The following is an 18,509-nucleotide window of genomic DNA, read 5'->3' on the forward strand; positions in this document are numbered from 1 at the left end:
CTCTAGAGGAGAAAGGCTGAGAACGTCTGAAGGAAACAGGAGGGTAATACTTCCTCTGGCAGTAGAAAGACCTACGGGCCTCTTGCGTTGCTGAACATCTGGCCAAGGAGAGGGTCCAAGGCACTAACTGAAAGATACTGGAGGATCTCATGATAATCTTTTTAGCTGAGCTGCAGCATCCCGGACCATTTCCCCAAAAAGGTTATCTCCAGTACAAGGGAGGTCTTGTACTGGAGATAACCAGGTGAAACTGGACCTCCGCCAGAGGTCCAGTTTCACCTGGACCTCTGGCGGAGATCCGAAGCTCTAAGCCAGGCCATCCTCTGGGCTCTGATGCCCGCTGCAGCCAGGCGAGCTGATGTCTCGAAAACGTAAGTGGAACACACCTCGTGCTTACCACACTCAAAAGCCTTGCTGGACCAGCGCCAGGAATGAATCCTGCTGCTGTTGAGGGAGGTGTTCCACCAACTCCTGAACCTGTTTCCAGAGGTTCTGGGAATGTTGGGCCATATATAGCTGGTAGGAGACGATACGGGCTATTAACATTGCCCCGCAACACCTTCCTACCCAGAGCGTCCCATTCCCGATGCTCCCCGACCCGAGGGCACGGAAGCATAAGTCCGGGAGCATTTGGCCTTCTTGAGGGCAGACCCCACTACCACCGACTGGTGGGGGAGCTGACACCACTCAAAGCCCAGGGACTTCTGTACAAGGTAGAGAGCATCAGCCTTCTTGTTTACCGGTGAAGTGGACACAAGATGTTCCTAGATGTGCAGGAGCAACTCCTTGAAGATCTTGTGCACGGGAATAGCTACTACCTCTTTTGGCAAATCCACAAAATGAAGCACCTCCAACATGTGGTGTCTGGCATCCTCTTCAGTCAAGAGCTGGAAGGGAGTGAACTCCGCCATGGAGCGGACAAAACTGGCAAAGTTAAGTCCTCTGATGGAGACTGGCGCCGCTCCTCTGGAGGGGACAGTTCCGAGAGGATATCGGAGGAGACATCGTCGGAGGACTCAGAAGTATCGTCCCCTCACGGGTCATACGGAGACTCCTCCTCACTGAAATTCCTGGGCAAGGTCAGTGGGGGACCCATGCTCACTGCCCTTGGTCTGGGCCCTGCACAACGATGGCACAGAGGCCCCCGGTACTGCAGCCGGAAGTGGCAGCCAAAGTGCCAGAGGCCCTGGAAACACTAACCCTTCTTCCTCGGAAGAACCAGCAATGGGTATCGCCACGAAGGGGGAGGCAACGATGGCTCCCAGGGCATCGAAGGGCCCCCGGGCACCAGCTACCTAGGGAGGATGCCCAGCAGAACATTGAGGCACTCTAGCAGTGGTGCTAGGACCGAGGCAGTAGGCTCCGGCATTGGGCTGGCGGTTCCATACCTGAGGGCTCGGAGCACCGCCAACTGAACCTTGTGATCCAGTTCTTCCTCGAAGGAAGCCATAGATAAGGTGGGTGGAGGAGCAGGCACCACCAGATCGTCCTTGAAACAAGGGGGATCAGTACCTAGCACCAACATGGGCATCAGTGGGGAGGGCCTCAGACTTGATCAAAGGCGAAGCCTCGTCTCTGCGAGGCAGAAGAAAACTCTGAACAACAAACAGAGCAGAGCTCCACAAACCACGAGGCAACAACACCGCAGAAAAAAGAGACTGAAGGGGGACCCAGTGTGGCCGCGCGGATAGTGGCATGCTGGGCATGCTCAATGTGCCATTCAAAGTTCTAGAAACTTTGACAGATGTTTTCCATGCCGGGATCTATCTGATGATGTCACCTGTATGTGGGGACTACCATCCTGATTGTCCTAGAGAAAACAACGCCCTCTGCTGTAGGCGCATGTGAGCAAAGGCCCAAAGAACTAACTCTAGCATAGAAGTCATAGAATCCAGGACCTGCAAATAATCCTGGACCCTGGGAACTGACAGACACATACGCCAAAGGACCTGACTCTGCAGTTTGACTACCTGCTCCACAGTCAGAAACACCTTCCCCATCAGGATATCGAAGCGTGCCCTCTGATATTCCAACAACCGATTCGACTTTAAATGGCTCTTTCCCAGATTCGTCACCCAGCCCAATGAATCCAGGAGCTGCCGAACCCACAGGACTGAGTGACAACACTTCATTTCCAACTTCGCCCATACTAACCAATCGACCAGGTATGGGAGCACCAGGATACCTTCCTTCCTGGGTGCCACCGCCACTACCACCATCAACGTGCGTGTGAACGTGCGTGGCGCAGCTGCCAACCCAAAGGGAAAGGCTCGAAATTGGAAATCTCCCCCTAGGAGCCTGAACCTCAGGAACTGCTGGTGTTCGGCCTGAATGGGGATACGGAGATAAGCGTCTGACAAGTCCAATGTCGACAGAAACTCCCCTTTGCGCACTGCTGCTAACATCATGCGCAACATATCCATCCGAAACCGCAGCACCCAGAGGGCAGCATTGACCTCTTGCAGATTGAGAATGGGATGCCCCTCCTTTAGGGCATCACAAAATACACGAATATCGACCCAGCCTCCTCTCCAGAGGGGCACTGAAACAATGGCAACGCAGGAGCTGTAGCCATTGCAAAATGTCCTGCACCGCCTCTCGCATGGCCTGGGAGACGCAGCAAGAGATTACAAAGGCATCCCTGAGCGGATTAATAAATTCCACGGTATAGCCGTCTCTCACCACCTCCAGGACCCACTGGTCCAACGTGATCTTGGTCCATTTCTCTTAAAAGAGGGACAGCTTCCTCCAATAGCCTCTGGAGAGGAATGGACTAGACCGCCTTCAATGACCAATCTTACTTCCGCCTCCTCCTTGGGGGCCTACCGTCCCTCAGAAGCCTGCATTGGGCTCGAAAACACTGCTGCCTGCCCAAACTCTGTGTTTGCACTGTTGGACCCCAGGCTCCTGCTAGCGTGAAACCGCCTTGCTTCTTGGAATCCAGTTCGCGGAGGAAAAACCTTCTTGGGGGTTTTCTTGTCCTCAGTCAACATATTACCCTTCGACTCCCCCACTTGCTTATGAGCTGCTGCAAATCCTCTCCAAATAGCAGCTTTCCCTTAAAGGGGAAGTTAGACAGCTACACATCCGTCGACCAATTTCGTAGCCATAGGAGTCTCCTTGCAGCTACCGCTATCTTCTGGCAGATGTCTGGATCATGTCGTACAGAGCATCAGCCACAGAGGCCACCCGCCTCCAAGCAGCCTGCGCTGCCTCAGCCGCAGTCCCTTACAGCTTGTGTGCCTTCTGCACCCAGCATACACACTGCATCAAACTTCCACACACTGCGGCACGAAGACTCCAAGCCGAAACCCTCAGTCTTTGAGCAGGATCTCCAGATTCTGGCCTGGTCATCTTTTAGAGCTGCTGCTCCAGCTACCAGAATGGATGTTTTCTCCTGGACTTCAAGATCTGCTCTGGTCAGGGATATAGCTTCACCATTACTCTCGCTACCTCCAGGCCCGTCTCAAGAGATTCCCCCTCACGGCTACCAGCATCTTCACTGTCTGCGGCAACGGAAAAGCCTTAGGGGGGGTCTCCTTAATCCCTCCAGGAACAGGTCGCCCCTTCATTATTCGAGTCCTCCCAGGTTTGTTCCGGCAAGGGATATAGCTCAGCCATAGCTCTGGCTACATTCAGGCCCAGTTCGGGAGACTCCCACTCCCAATTCACTAACTTCTTCACCTTCTTGGGTAAAGGAAAACCGCCTTAGGATGCCCCTGCAGTCCTTCTAGAACTAGGTTCACCCATTAATCCCCAGATCTTCCAACACCTGGGGAACCAGCGGACCTACCTCCTCCCTGCGGAACAACTGAATTACCCGAGGGCAGTCACCCTCAGCAGTCGGGACATCATCGAATAGGATCCACTAAATCGTTGACCAGGACCTTGTCCAGCAGTATCCTGCCGCTGATTGGGCCCACTCGACTCGTCTGACGTGTCCCTGTTCTCAGGCATAGACCATCCCAGCCCAAGGAAACGCAGGATCCTTCCAGAACCCACCTGCTCCTGCCCTCCCAAGGCTTTTTTTTTAATCACAAGGGGTTTCCTGGGAAGCGGCCGCCTAGATCCTGCATCCTTCTCAGCCAAATAGGCCTTGTGAAGAAGCAGGACAAGATCTGCTGAAAACTGTTCAGAATCCAAAGAGGGGCAATCCTGCCCATCATCCCCCTGGCCCCCCATCCCTTTTCTGCCACCAGCAGGGCTTAAATCGATGGGCAAAAGCAGTGGAGGGGAGTCTTGAGGCTCTGAAACAGCCTCTTAGCTCCTGCCATGTGCTCTCAAAATGGCTGCCGGTGCCACTGACCCCCTCAGAGCCTGCAGCACCGGCCTGGTCCGACCTCGTGGTCCAACCACCTCCCGATGGGCCCACGGAGGTCCCAGCCCCTCTCGAGGCACCCTCTGCGCACAACACGGTTGTACAGAGTCGAACTCCTCTCACACCGCAGCTGCAGCAACATTTTTGGCGCTAAGCGGGCATGGCCTGAATCGCGGTCAGGCCTAAAAATAGCCCTGCCACTGAACAACACCGCCGGCTGCGCGTCCCCCATGCTCAGCAAGCCCCCAGCCCAGCGATTGGGAGGTTGTTATCCTCATTCATCCGGCCCTGCTTCCCGGCAGCTCAGCCAATCAGCACCTGAGCCGCTCCCTTTACAGTGTTATCTTCTTTCTTTTTCTTAAGGCACAGACACCAAATAAAGGAAATAACCAGCAACCAAGGAAAGCACAAAGAAAAGGGCTACTTCCCTGCTTTTGGATGCAGAGGGGGCAGACTCTGGAGGAGAGGACACAGAGTGGGTGAGGGGACCAGGACTCCTGGCTTTCTCCTCCCCTGACCAAGAAAGGCTGAGCTAATAAGCTCGGGGGTCACCAACTCCCAGCTCGCCCTGCTCAACCCAAGGGATGGCCCATGAAGGAACCTAACACCTCAGGGAGCCTTCCAGGAATCTTCTGTCTTCCTTTCTTTTAATCAAACTCCAGACTGCATGTTTGCACCTCTGCCATTTGCTGGAGACAGAGAAATACTGAGGGACCACAGGTGGCACTCTTGGTTATGTAGCAGTGTCTCAAAGTTTTTGTTCTCTGCCTCCATCTGCTGGTAGGGATGCATAAACCCACTTGTCTGGAATGATCTGGGGTATGAACAGGAACTATCATTTTAGGACAGGAGTAAAGTGTAAACCGCACTTTAGTAGGTTCAACAGCTCCCAGTCCGGGACCCTCTTCTTTAAAAATCTGTGTATTCAAGCTCATTTATGTCAAGCTGTACATCAGTTCGCTCCCCATCTTACTCAATCAATTTCATTCAATTTCTGCAATTTTTTGTAATTTTGTAATTAAGGTTGGCCCTTTGTTCACTTTTGGCTTTTTTAAGGCTGGGCCTTGTCATTTTGTCTTATTACATTCAAATTTTGACGCTCAATGCTTTAACAGAGGATTGTTTCTCAGTTCTCAATTCTGATGTTACTTGTAAAGATTTTATTACCCCCTCACCACAGTTAATTGTATCCCCTGTTCATTGTATTGCCCCCGAGCGAATTTTGCAGTTGCATTGTAAACCGATGTGATATGTATTTTATACAGGAACATCGGTATAGAAAAGTTAAAAATAAATAAATAATTAATTAATTACATTCCATACCTTAAATAGAGGTGCCACATGAGCTTTCTTTAAAGATTCTTCTAGACTAAAGCAGAAGAGCACTTCAGCTTCTGCATCTCGCAATACAAACTTCTGCTCATCTAGAGAAGGAAAGAAAATACATTTCAAATTATACAATAAATCACAAACTGCAGAGATTTGGATTTGAGTACTAGCCTTTCCAAACCAATCTCAAGGCGAATCACATTTCAGGAACAGTAGGTACATCCCTGCCTCAGAGGACTCACAATGTAAGGGCCTTACTTACTAAGCATGTTTCCAGTAGACACAGATTAGAAGAAAACCTTTAGTAAGAGGGCCATAAGATTGCACAAGAGGCAATGGAGGGCAAAATGACTTGCCTAAGGTCATGAGGAATGTTAGTGGGAGAAGCAAAGGTTGAACCCTGGTTTCCCTGGTTTGCAGGCCATTGCTCTAACCACGTCTCCACTTCAGAATGCGTCTGTACTCATGCAAGGCATTCATTTGAAAGGTAAATTATCCCATTAGAAATGTTAAACGTTTAAAAGAATTATTACTGAATATTTGAACTCCCTACAAATCAGGACTTTTTTTTTTAGACACTGTAATTTTGCCTGGGCCTTCAGAGGTTATGAGGCTAATGAATACAGAAAAAACTGATAAAGTCATCCAAAAGTGATATTTAAAGACGGTTCATCAAGGGCTTCTAGTTTGCATTTATGGGGAAAAAAAGCTTTAGTGAATCAGATCCTTAGATCCAGATTTAAAAGTTTCCAGGAAAAGCAGGGCAAAATGGTTTTAAAAAGCTTGACATACAGTTTGCAAGCACAATTTTGAAACTGTGCATCTGTTGCATAAGGATTTAACTTCTTGAAACTTCTGGAAGGGAAAAGATTTGGTTAAAAAAAAATTAAAATTGTGCAAGCTAAAAACTTCCCTACAGATTATAAAGATTCTGCAGGCATGAGCTGTAGCTGGTGAATCATCTTGTAATATTTTCTCATACCCTGACAATTATGAAAAGCCTCCTGAAAAATTTCTGCTGAATTGATTTCACCACCACTTTACTGAATACCAAGGACCCTAACACTATTCTTTTCTCAGTACTCTTATTTTACATTTTCTTTTCTATATTTCACTTAATTAGAACATCAATTATTGGTTTTATTTTAAAATCTCTCTATTCAGGTTTGGAATTTAGTCTGAGAGGTATAAGGTATATCTGTAGGTAATGGAAATGTTCTCATTGTCACCTTTGCTAAAACATTCAGTTGCCATGAAAAAACGATAAGCAGGAGATGAGAAAGAAATCAGATGAATTTCATTTTGTTAAGGCTTTCAACACACTGCTTGAATTGTGAAAATGATGTTAACCCTAGACAGGATAAATCAGTCAAATGATATCCAACCATTCTGCAAAGCTCTTGATGACTAAAATGTGCAAGAAAACATCAAGCACGATTCCCTTAGAGTTTATCAATATTTAATACAGATTCCTTAAAGGCAATACCTATTCTACATGACACAAAAGCAGCAAACTAGTTCTGTCTAAAAGACATCAATCTCCCCTATAGTGCAACTACAAAATATGCCATTCTGGATATCCTTGATTCAACACCCCACCAAGCATTTTGTTTTAGAAAAGTTACTTTGCCCCCCTCCTGTACCCCTGCCCAAATCACTCACCAACTTTAAAAAATTAAAAAGTCCTATGTCCCCTCAAGGTTTTACTAAGGTGGGGAGAGCTAAGTCCAGGGGGGTGGGGGAGGAAGGAGAAGACACCAGAAATGCCTTGCTAATTTTAGCACCCTCTGCCACATCACTCACCATCTTTAAAAGCTGGAAAAGTCAAATGTGTCCCCAAGGACCTCCTCCCTCCATACAGACGGAAACGTTCAAAGCAGCATGCCGGCGCATTTGTGCGCATTTTGAACCCAAAATAAGGACCCCAGGCAGGAAGAGTTGTGTTCTACAGCTGAAAAAGATTCTGGAGGACAGACTGGCTAAAGGGGTGCTATCGTGTCGGCCATCCCTGTCCAAACAGTAGTGAGCAGCAAAGGTGTGGAAGCCTTGCAGGTCTCAGTCATGAGGACTGCTCTCAGATGGGCCACCAAAGCCTCCATGGCTCCGACAGAATGAGCCTTGACATGGCCCCTAAGCTGCAGTCCCGCTTGCGCATAGCAGAAGAAAATACAATCCGCCAGCCGGTTAAACAGGGTTTGCTTAGCAACCACAACTCCTAATCTATTCTTATCAAACAAGATGAAGAGTTGCGTGGACTGCCTGTGGCCTGCTGTCGCTCCAGGCTGAAGGCCAACGCTCTCTTGCAATCCAAACTGTGCAGAGCCAGTTTGCCCTGGAGCGAATGAGGCTTGGGAAAAAAAAGGTGGGCAGAACGACTGACTGGTTAAGATGGAAATCAGTCACCACATTAGGCAGGAATTCAGGGTGAGTGCACAGAACCACCCTATCATGAAAGAACTTCGTGTATGGTGGGTAAATTACCAACACCTGAAGCTCACTGACCCTACGCGCTGAAGTGACCGTAACTAAAAACACAACCTTCCAGGTTAGGTACTTCAGACCACAGGTGCGGAGTGGCTCGAAAGGATCCTTCATGAGCCAAGCCAGCAACACATTAAGCTCCCAGGATACAGCAGGAGCTGCAGGGGAGGCTTCAATTAAAGCAGACCTCACATAAAACGCCCCACTATGGGATGCACAGAGATGGGCGAACCACCCCCTGGCAGTGGACCCCAATGGCACTTAGATGTATCCTGACAAATTTGGTCTTCAAGCCAGAATTTGAAAGGTGTAGCAGGTAATCAAGTAGCTTCGGTGTGGAGCAGGAAAACAGATCTAAGCTGTGACGCTCACACCACATGGAAAACCTCCTCCACTTCAGGCCGTAAGACTTCCTGGTGGAAGGCTTCCTGGAAGCCACCAGGACCTGAGACACATCGTCCGACAGGGCAAGAGGCTGCAGGATTAACCTCTCAACATCCAGGCCATCAGGGACAACACCCTAAGGTTGGAATGGTGCAGCCTGCCCTGATCCTGCGAGACGAGGTTGGGGGAAGTTCCAGACCGATCGGTTCTCGGACAGAGAGATCCTGCAGGAGCGGGAACCAGACTTGCCTCGGTCAATGAGGATCATGGTCCCCCTGTCCTGCCGGAGCTTCAGGAGAGTCTTCGTCACCAGCGGAAGCAGAGGATACACAAAGGCATCGAGGCTGGTTTGCCATTTCCCCTGTACAGAGAACAGAATTATTCCACCTTGCTGTTGCAGGGGGAGGTGAAGAGATCCACATCTAGGGTTCCCCAGAGATGAAAGATCCGATCCGCCACCTGCTGATTGAGGGACCACTCGTGGGGCCGGAAGCCTTGACTCAGGTGATCCTTCACCACATTCTCTGTCCCGGCCGGGTATATGGCACGTAGCAGTATGCCATGACACTGAGCCCATGACCAAATCAGAACTGCCTCCTGGCACAAGAGGAACAACTTTGTATCTCCCTGCTTGTTGATGTACCTCCTCACCACTTGGTTGTCGGTCTGGATCAGGACCGCTTTTGTTGGACAGGCAATCCTTGAAAGTCCAGCGCGTAACGAATCGCCCAAAGCTCCAGGAAGCTGATCTAACATTGAGCTTCCTGCGCAGACCACAGACCCTTCGTGCGGAGCTCCTCCACATGGGCGTCCCACTCCAGGGGACACGGAAACAGAACCCCCTGCTCCAAATCGGGCAGGCTCTCCTACCAAGACAGGGAGGTCCTGAGAGCCGAAGTAACACGGATGCGTAGGTGAAGGTCATGAGTGGCTTGCTGCAATTGGGACCACAATGTCCATTGAGCTTTGCGCATATGCAAGCGAGCTAAGGGAGTAACATGGACGGTCGCAGCCATGTGACCCAGCAGTCAGAGCATATGCCGTGCCGAGATCTGCTGAATCCAGTGCATCACTCCCACAATGGACGCCAATGCAAGTGCCCAATTGTGGGGGAGGTAAGCTTTGGCTTGAGCAGGTTCCAGCCGAGTGCCAATAAAGCTCAACTGGGGCGACAGGATAAGATGGGACTTCGAGTAGTTGATGACAAACCCAGGAACTCCAACACCTGAATGGTCAAGTGCAGGGATCGAAGTGCTCCTTCCTGAGTGGCGCTCTTGACCAGCCAGTTGACCAAGTAAGGAAACACCTACACCAGACACTTGGTAAAGGCCTGTGAGGTGAGGCAAGGCTGAACAGAAACACCCTGTACTGGAAATGCCTCTCACCCATGATGAATCGAAGATAGTTCCTGTTACCAGGGAAGATCTCAATGTGGGCATATGAGTCTTTCAGATTGAGGGAGCAAAGCCAGTCCCCTCTTTGTAGGAGGGGAATCAAGGTGCCCAGAGAGACCATCTTGAACTTTTCTCTTCTGAGAAACCTGTTCAAGGCCCTTAGGTCCAAAACAGGACATAGTCCCCCTGTTCTCTTTGGAATTAGGAAATAGCAGGAGTAGAACCTATGCCCCTGCTGCTGCAGCAAAAAGGGCTCGATTGCTCTGGCCATTACGAGGGCGGAGAGTATTTCCTGATGCAAGGACAGACCCCAAGAGGGGCACAGGGGAGAGTCCGGAGGGACACCCCAAGATTCATTTGGTACCCTCAACGAATGATGGACAGGACCCACCGGTCTGAGATGACCCTGGGCCAGTGGTCCATGAAGAAACATAGCCAGCTTCCGACCGGAGGGCCCGGCGTTGAGGGTACGGAAGAATGGTTTACGTTGACTTGCAGCCAGTCAAAACCCCATAGTGGGGCTTGGCTTAGGTGCTGGCTGAGGCCTGAGGGTCCGCTGCTATCTGGAGCGGCCCTTAGTGCCCACACGCTGAGAACGGGCACTAGAGGAAGGAGGATACTATTTCCTTTGGCGATAAAAGGATCTCCTCTGGCCCTGCCGCAAGGATTTTCTGGCAGAGGACGGCTGGTCTTATGTTCTGGTCAAGAGATGCTGAAGGGTCTCACGGTGATCCTTCAACTGAGGTTATCGTGAGTAGATGGAAGGATAGAGAGCTTCTACTGGACCTCAGGCCGAAGATCAGAGACTCGGACCCAAGCCATCCTGCGGGCACCAAAAGAAAATTGGTTCTTACCTACTAATTTTCATTACTGTAGTACTACAGATCAGTTCAGACTCCTGGGTTTTGCCTCCTCTCCAGTAGATGGAGACAGAGAAAGTTTTACTGATACTGCAGTCCCTCGGTATTGAACTATACCAAGCCAAAATCCAAACAAATACCAACACCATAACTAACATCCCCTGAACAAGCAGTGGGAAGTGGAAAACCTGGAACAGAAAATTGTGCTCACACAAAACTCTGTGTAGGACTAACCAAACCTGTGCCATTCTTCAAAGTAATTATAAAAAATGGATCGAGCAGATTCTCCAAATTTCCCTTTCCTCCAGTGGGCGGGACTCTGGACCGATCTGTGGTACTAGAGATACGAAAAGGTAAAAATCAATTTCCCTTTCCCTGTATGTATCCAGATAAGTCCAGACTCCTGGAATGTAACAAAGTTTCCCATAATGGGGTGGGACTGTGAGAGTCCCGCTCAAAGTACAATTTCACTAAAGCCCATGGTCTCTGGGGTCTGGACATCTAAATGGTAAAGCCTGGCGAAAGTGTGCAGTGATTTCCAAATAGATGCCCTACAGATTTCTTGAGATGAAACTTGCTGACAATCGGCCCAGGAGGCCACATGTGAACGGGTAGAATGAGCCCTTACCCCTCCGGGACAGGGCGACCCCGACAGATATAGGCAGAGCTAATAGCCTCTTTCAACCACCACACAATTATGGCTCTTGACACCTTATGACCCTTTTTTGCACCACTCCATAGCACAAAAAGGATCTGACAGCCGGAAGCGGTTCGTGACCTTCAGGTTCTGCAACAATGCATGCTTTATATCCAAACATCGCAATTCTTTTGCCTGTGGCACCATAGTATCCAAACTTGGCAAGGACAGGAGCTCCACTGACTGATTTAAGTGGAATGACAATGCCACCTTCGGCAGAAAGGAAGTAACCATCCCCAAGGAGAACCTGTAATCCGAAATTCTCAAAAAAGTCTCCCTACTTGACAAGGCCTGAAGCTCCGAGATCTGGCGAGCCGAACTAATTGCCACCAAGAAAACCACCTTCAAAGTGAGATCTTTCATAGTAGCTTGTTTTCAGAGGTTTCAACCGAGTCGCACACATGCTCTTAAGTTATTTAATTTATTTCCAAGTTCAATCTTCCCTGTTCTCTGTAAGACATTATTCTATATACTGTCAATTTTATTGTTCTAATGTAAACCGAATTTACATTATATTATTATATTATATTATTGATTTGTAACTTTGTTACTAGAACTTCGGTATATAAAACTGTTAAATAAATAAATAAATAAGGACTTTGTTAAGGTTCCAGGAAAACAAGGCTTCCGAACCAGAGGACGTAAATGCCTTGTTCCCCGGATGTGCATCTAAAGCTGTCCCTCAAACCTTACCTTGAAGACAGTCCAACACTGCCACCTGGACTCCGGATAAACCCGGATCCAACCACAGTGGGTCCTGTGCCTGCAGATCCTCCATTTCTAAAGCCTCAGAGGAGCTCTCCGCAGCGGTAGTCAGTGCCGATGCCCTGGGACCCGCCGGACCCTCATAGCCCCCACAGCCTGGGAGGGCCTGACCCTCTTTGCCAGCCTTGGGCGCACTGAAGCCCCCTGTGCAACTCTAAGCCGGCCCACGACTTTCCTGATCTTATAAGCTTTATGCAATAGGAGGACAAAATCAGAGGAAAAGGTAGAAGAGGCATCTGAGTCCTCCAGGGGATCCCTCCTCGCCACCTGAGTGAGGCCCCTCAGTATCTTGACCTCCCCTGGAGGTCCTATCCACCGGGGATAATGGAGGAGGGAAATCCCCCTTCGCGGCCTGCAAGGTAGCCGTCAATGTGGAAAAGATGGCTGCTGTTCCCGCGCTTAGCGGGAAGGGTTTGTCACAGGCTGCCGCGCTGGTGAGCGCATCCCAGGCTCGTGGTGCCTAGCCGAAGTCACTGCTACCATCCCCGAAGTGCCCTCTCCTCTGGAGAGGCACCGGGAACATTAGCCATTGTGCGTTTCCACAAGCAGCACAACACAAACCATTTGGCATGAAACTGGGCGCCGAGCCGCAGCAACAGAAGAACCGCCAGAGGGACAGGAAATAAAAACTGAGCCGCCCAATTGCCTAAGAAGAGGAGTTGGGGAAAAGGTGCCGTCCCATGGCAACCCCTGTTTACTCCTTTTGTCCTTAGATTTATTTTATTTATTTAATTATTTTAAAGTTAACTTTAATCAGGCAATCTAAGAAATCAACACATCCCTTGAAGAAAAATGGCTGCAGGCTCTGTTCGTTCTTCAGGGTGAAGGAACTGGGACCCCCTTCTTTCTGCCCTGTCTGGCGATGAAGTAATAAAGCGTCCCTGCCCCCTGCCCCCTGCTTGTCCACCTCACAGACCAGGGGGGATGGCGCCATCAGGACCTAACAACCCCCTGGGAGGCAAGCACTTCTCATTCTTCTAGACTCATTTTTTTTCTTCAAAACTTAGACTGCAGGCTTTGCACCTCCACCATCTGCTGGAGACAGAGAAATACTGAGGGATTGCAGGTGGCACCTTGTGTTATATGGCAGTGTCAGTAAAACTTTCTCTGTCTCCATTTGCTGGAGGGGAGGCAAAACCCAGGAGTCTTGACTGAACTGGATATGTACAGGGAATGCCCGCTGCCACCCTGGCCACTGTTTCAAATACGTTGTAGGTGGAGCGCATCTCGTGCTTGCCACATTCCTGGCCTTGTTGGAGGACTGCTGATAAGGAGTCCTGCTGTTTTTGGGGCAGGTGCTCAAAATTTCCTGGACCTGCTTCCAGAGGTTCCTGGAGCAGTACATCATGTATAGTTGGTAGGAAGCAATACGGGCGATCAACATAGTGCACTGAAACACCTTCCTACCCAGTGCATCAAGCGCCCTATGCTTCCAGCCTGGAGGGGCAGAGGCATGGGTGCAGGAACGCTTGGCCTTCTTTAGGGCAGTCTCCACCACAACCGACTGGTGGAGAAGTTGGCACCTCTCAAACCCCAAGGCCTGCTGGACCAGATAGACAGCATCCGCCTTCCGATTCACCAGAGGCATGGAGATGGGATGTTCCCAGATCCTAAGGAGTAGTTCCTTGAAGATATCATGGATGGGAACACCCACCATCTCCATCGGGGCATCAATAAACTAGAGAACCTCCAGCATCTTAAGCTTGGCGTCCTCTTCCATCAGAAGCTGAAATGGAATGGTTTCTGCCATTGGGCGAACAAACTTCGAAAGGTCAAGTCCTCGTGTGGGGACTGGCGCCCCTCCTCTGAAGGGGATGAGTCCGGGTTCGAGGGAAGATCTTCCGAGTCAATCGATGAAGACTCAGAGGTATCGTCCTCCCAGGGGACATATGGGGCATCTTCCTCACAGAGATCACCCGAGTTCACCAATGGAGGACCCCTGCCCAGGCCCCTTGGCTTTGGCACCGAGGGCATTGTCAGCACTGAGGGCATCGAGCTCCCCGAAGGACCCAGAATTGGCCCGGGTAACGCCTGTTGCGACACCAGAGGCCTCAAAGGCAGAGCGGGCTATGGCAGGCCTTCCTCCTCAGTGGAACCCACAATGGCAATTACACCCGATGGAGGAGCCAACGGTGGCCGCCGGGGCATCAATGGACCCCCGGGTACCGGCAGCGCAGAGAGAATGCCAAGAAGGACATTGAGGTGCTCCAGCAGCGGTGCCAACATCGAGGGTGCAGGCTCCAGCACTGGTGGCTCGATGCCCTGCAGGACTCGAACATCCGCCAGTTGCACCCTACGTTCCAACTCCTCCTGAAAATCTGCCGACAGGCTGGATGAAGGAGGGGGTAGCATCACCAGATCTCCTTCAGATGCCCGCTGCTTAGCACTGGTATCGGTGGGGATCGACTGGGACTCCCGGGTTCAATGGAGGATGGTGCCTCCTCTCCATGGGGTCACTTCAAGGGCATCACAGCAGGCACTGGTGCCAACCCCAGCGCGGTACCATGTGAGGATGGTGGCGATGCTTACTGGACTTCCCACATTGCTCAGCCCGGTCTTCACCCAGTGCAGAGAAGGAAGGAGATGATCCCGCGCCCTAGAACGGGAAGACACAAACGACGGCCGATCTTCGGCCCCTCTCTTTATTGAGGGCCTCGGTGGAGAGGTGGACAGCAAAGGCTTGGTGTCCATCGGCTCCCCCTGACTCTAGGCATTGATGCCCACGACACCGGAGTCGAGGGTTCTGACTTCGATACGAAGGGCTTCTCTATCTTGTCCAGGCGGGCGTGCCGGCCCTTGGGGGTCATCTGGTCGGAGAACCGACTCACTCAAACATCGTTTGATGCCTCCAGGCAGAGGATACACACGTCGTGTGGATTCGTGGGGGACATAATCTGAGGGTACTGGGGGCATCGACGAAACCTAGACGATGCCATATGAAAAAACCAGCGAGCAGTTGATGACCAGCAGTTACCGAAGGAGTACCGTCGATAATCGACTGCACAGAAGGGGAAAAATTTACCGCACTGCCCAGCTAACTAAGCTGGGGAAATGGAGAGGGACCCAGTGCTGGACAGTCAACGAATCGCCCAAGAAAGCTATCGAAAAAACCACAAAAAAGCACGAGCTCCACAATCGCAAGACTACAGCTCCGTGGAAAAGAAGAGACTGGAGAGGGGCCCCGTGTGGATGCATGGATAGTGGCATACTGGGCATGCTCAGTGCTAAGTGGCATACTGGGCTAAGTGGCATACAGTGGCATACTGGGCATGCTAAGCTTTCCGTGCCAGGCTCCATCTGATGATGTCACCCATATGTGAGGACTACCATCCTGCTTGTCCTAGGAGAAAAACACAAATCACAACACAGAGACATTGTAACCATCTGATAAGCCTCTGTTTTATTGAACCAAAACTAAAATTTAGGAATGTTGGTTAAATACTTACACTATGCAAACATATACAAAGTTATCAATTCTCATATTTACTTACCCACAAACTTTTGGCATTTGAAACTTTCATCTAACCACTCTGGAGTGACTATGTGCTTTGCTATGGAAATTGCTGTCAGGAACTTTACAGTTCGCGTCACTTTGCTGGCAACCAGATGTGTGCATTTCAGTGCCGATTCTGCTACCTCACCCCCCAGGAAATAGAGTTTCTGAAAATGTGAACAAGATCTTCAATTATTAATTTACAAATGTTTCTCATATTCAAGAGGCCGCCTAGTTGCAAAGCATGCACACCCTTTGTACCTACTATTTGTGCAGCAGTCAAACGGGATAAAATTGAATATACTTTTGAAAACCAGTGCTGTGTCCTTCCATAACCCTGGGAATGCATTTTTTTTAACCAGGCTAAAAGCACATACCTTATGGAAGTCTGCAGGCAATTTTAGCCTGGCAGAGAAAGGTAATTTTCAGTCAGGCCAAGCTACCCAGAGAAATGAAATTGAACATTGCATCCCAGTGTCACCTACCAAATGAATATTTACAATATGGCATCTGATTAACTGTGTAGTACTTCAAATAAGGATATCCACAAATTGAAAATGCATTAAAATTAATTGTAGAGCTGTAGAGTATATAGGCTCCAAAAGATTTTTATCGATATCTGCAGAAGGAATGTTTGTATTGTCTAAGTTTTTGTCTTCTAATCATGGCCACTAAAATGTTGCCCTTGTGCAGTAAAAAATAATACTACTTTCAGATATATCCTAGTTCTGCAGAATATGAAATATCACTAAAAAAAAAAAAAATATAGCAAGCTTTTCTTTGCAACTCATATCATCAGAGTAATATAACTCGAAATGCTGGGTTTTTGGAACACAAGTCGTACTGAAGTTTGATTTTCACATTGAGATAAAGGAAAATTAGTTTCTTACCTGATAATTTTCGTTCCTGTAGTACCAGCGATCAGTCCAAACTCCTGGGTTTTGGCCCCCCCCCCCCCTCTGGCAGATGGAGGCAGAAGTTTACCAACAAAACTCCGCCTTATCCTGGATGGTGCCACCTACTGTCTAGCAGTCTTACATAATGTCAAAGCAGAATGGATTCCTAAAACACAAACTAACTATATACAGTAACCTAACAACCTTAAAACCCGCTCATGAAACCCCCAAATGGGAACAGCACCCAAGGTACTCGGAAGAACACAACTGATCCTGTCAAGAAAAGTGAACAACTCATGAAAATAGCGTGGACTCTCCAATTTCCTTCAATGTCCAATACAGGGCGGGACTCTGGACTGATCCGTGGTACTACAGGAACGAAAATTATCAGGTAAGAAACTAATTTTCCTTTCCCTGTACGTACCAGGATCAGTGCAGACTCCTGGGATGTACCAGAGCTTCACTTACTTGGAATAGGATCCGGAAAGGCCCGCTCACAGTACACCTGCGCCGAAAGTCCCTGTCCCTGATGCTTGAACATCCAGTCGGTAATGTCTGGCAAAGCTATGTATCGACTTCCATGTAGCCGCTCTACAAATTTCCTCCGGGGAAACCTGTTGACATTCCGCCCAGGAAGCGGCTTGAGATAGAGTTGAATGCGCCCGAAGGCCCACTGGCAATGGCCTACCGCTCAACACATAAGCAGAATTTATGGTCTCTTTCAACCAGCGAGCTATCGTAGCCTTAGAAGCCATATTACCCCGCTGAGGTCCACTCCAGAGTACAAAGAGATGATCTGATACCCGGAACCCATTGGTAATTTCCAGGTAGCGCAGTAATGCTCGACAAACATCCAGCTTCCGCAAATCCTTACCACAGGGATCCGACCTCTCTAACTCAGAGAAGGCCGGAAGCTCCACCGATTGATTCAAATGAAAAGATGACACCACCTTGGGGAGAAAAGAAGGAACTGTACGCAGGGAAACCCCAGAATCTGAAATTCTCAAAAAGGGCTCCCTACACGACAAGGCTTGAATCTCCAACAGCCGGCGCGCAGAGGCAATTGCCACCAGAAATACCACCTTCAACGTGAGATCTTTCAAGGTTGCTCTACGCAAGGATTCAAAAGGTGCCGCACACAATGCTTTAAGAACCAAGTTTAAATTCCAAGACAGGCACGGTTCTCTCACCGGGGGCCGCAAATGCTTCACTCCCCGCAAAAAACGAGTCATCAGGATGAGCTGCCAGGCCCACCCCTTGTATGTTACCGCGTAAGGAACCGAGCGCGGCCACCTGAACTCGCAAGGAACTCCATGACAAGCCCTTCATCAAACCCTCCTGAAAGAAGCTCAAGATATCGGATACTCCCGCTCGGGTAGCCACAACACCCCTGGCGAGACAACAAGCATCAAAAACCTTCCAGACTCGTACGTAAGATAAAGATGTAGAGACCTTAAGGGACCGCAACAATGTAGTTACCACAGCATCCGAATACCCCCGAGACTTCAATCGCTTCATCTCAAAAGCCATGCCGCTAGACAAAAGTGTTCGACCTGGTTGAAACAAACCACTCCCTGATGGAGCAGGTCCAGTAGCTCTGGAAACCTCAGGGGACTGTCAATGGCCAGATTGACCAGATCCGCAAACCATTTATTTATTTATTTATTTATTTATTTAAAGGATTTATATGCCGGAAGTTCCTGTATAATATACATATCACCCCGGTTTACAAGGAACTGTAACTATCGCTTCATTTAGCGGTTTACATTGAACAGATTAATCAAAGTAACAAATTGGTATATATTGCTAAACAGTTAATAAACATACGAGTTAATAAATAAATAACATGGTAATATGTTTGTCAACATGAATATATGTATATATGATTATAT

At 49.3% G+C, this 18,509-nt stretch overlaps 1 protein-coding gene across 1 annotated transcript in view; it reads right to left on the reverse strand.

The window, feature by feature from the left end:
- The window catches only part of PAXIP1 (PAX interacting protein 1), a 211,567-nt gene that overhangs the window by 12,869 nt on the left and 180,189 nt on the right, over window positions 1–18,509 (reverse strand). The window contains exons 16-17 of the mRNA XM_029588458.1: window positions 15,720–15,888; window positions 5,642–5,742 (exon numbers count right to left, since the gene is read on the reverse strand). Of these exons, the coding sequence (XP_029444318.1) occupies window positions 5,642–5,742; window positions 15,720–15,888 (270 nt within the window). The remainder of the gene's footprint in view (window positions 1–5,641; window positions 5,743–15,719; window positions 15,889–18,509) is intronic.

This window comes from Rhinatrema bivittatum, chromosome 2 (genome assembly GCF_901001135.1).
Source record: "Rhinatrema bivittatum chromosome 2, aRhiBiv1.1, whole genome shotgun sequence".
NCBI lineage: Eukaryota > Metazoa > Chordata > Amphibia > Gymnophiona > Rhinatrematidae > Rhinatrema > Rhinatrema bivittatum.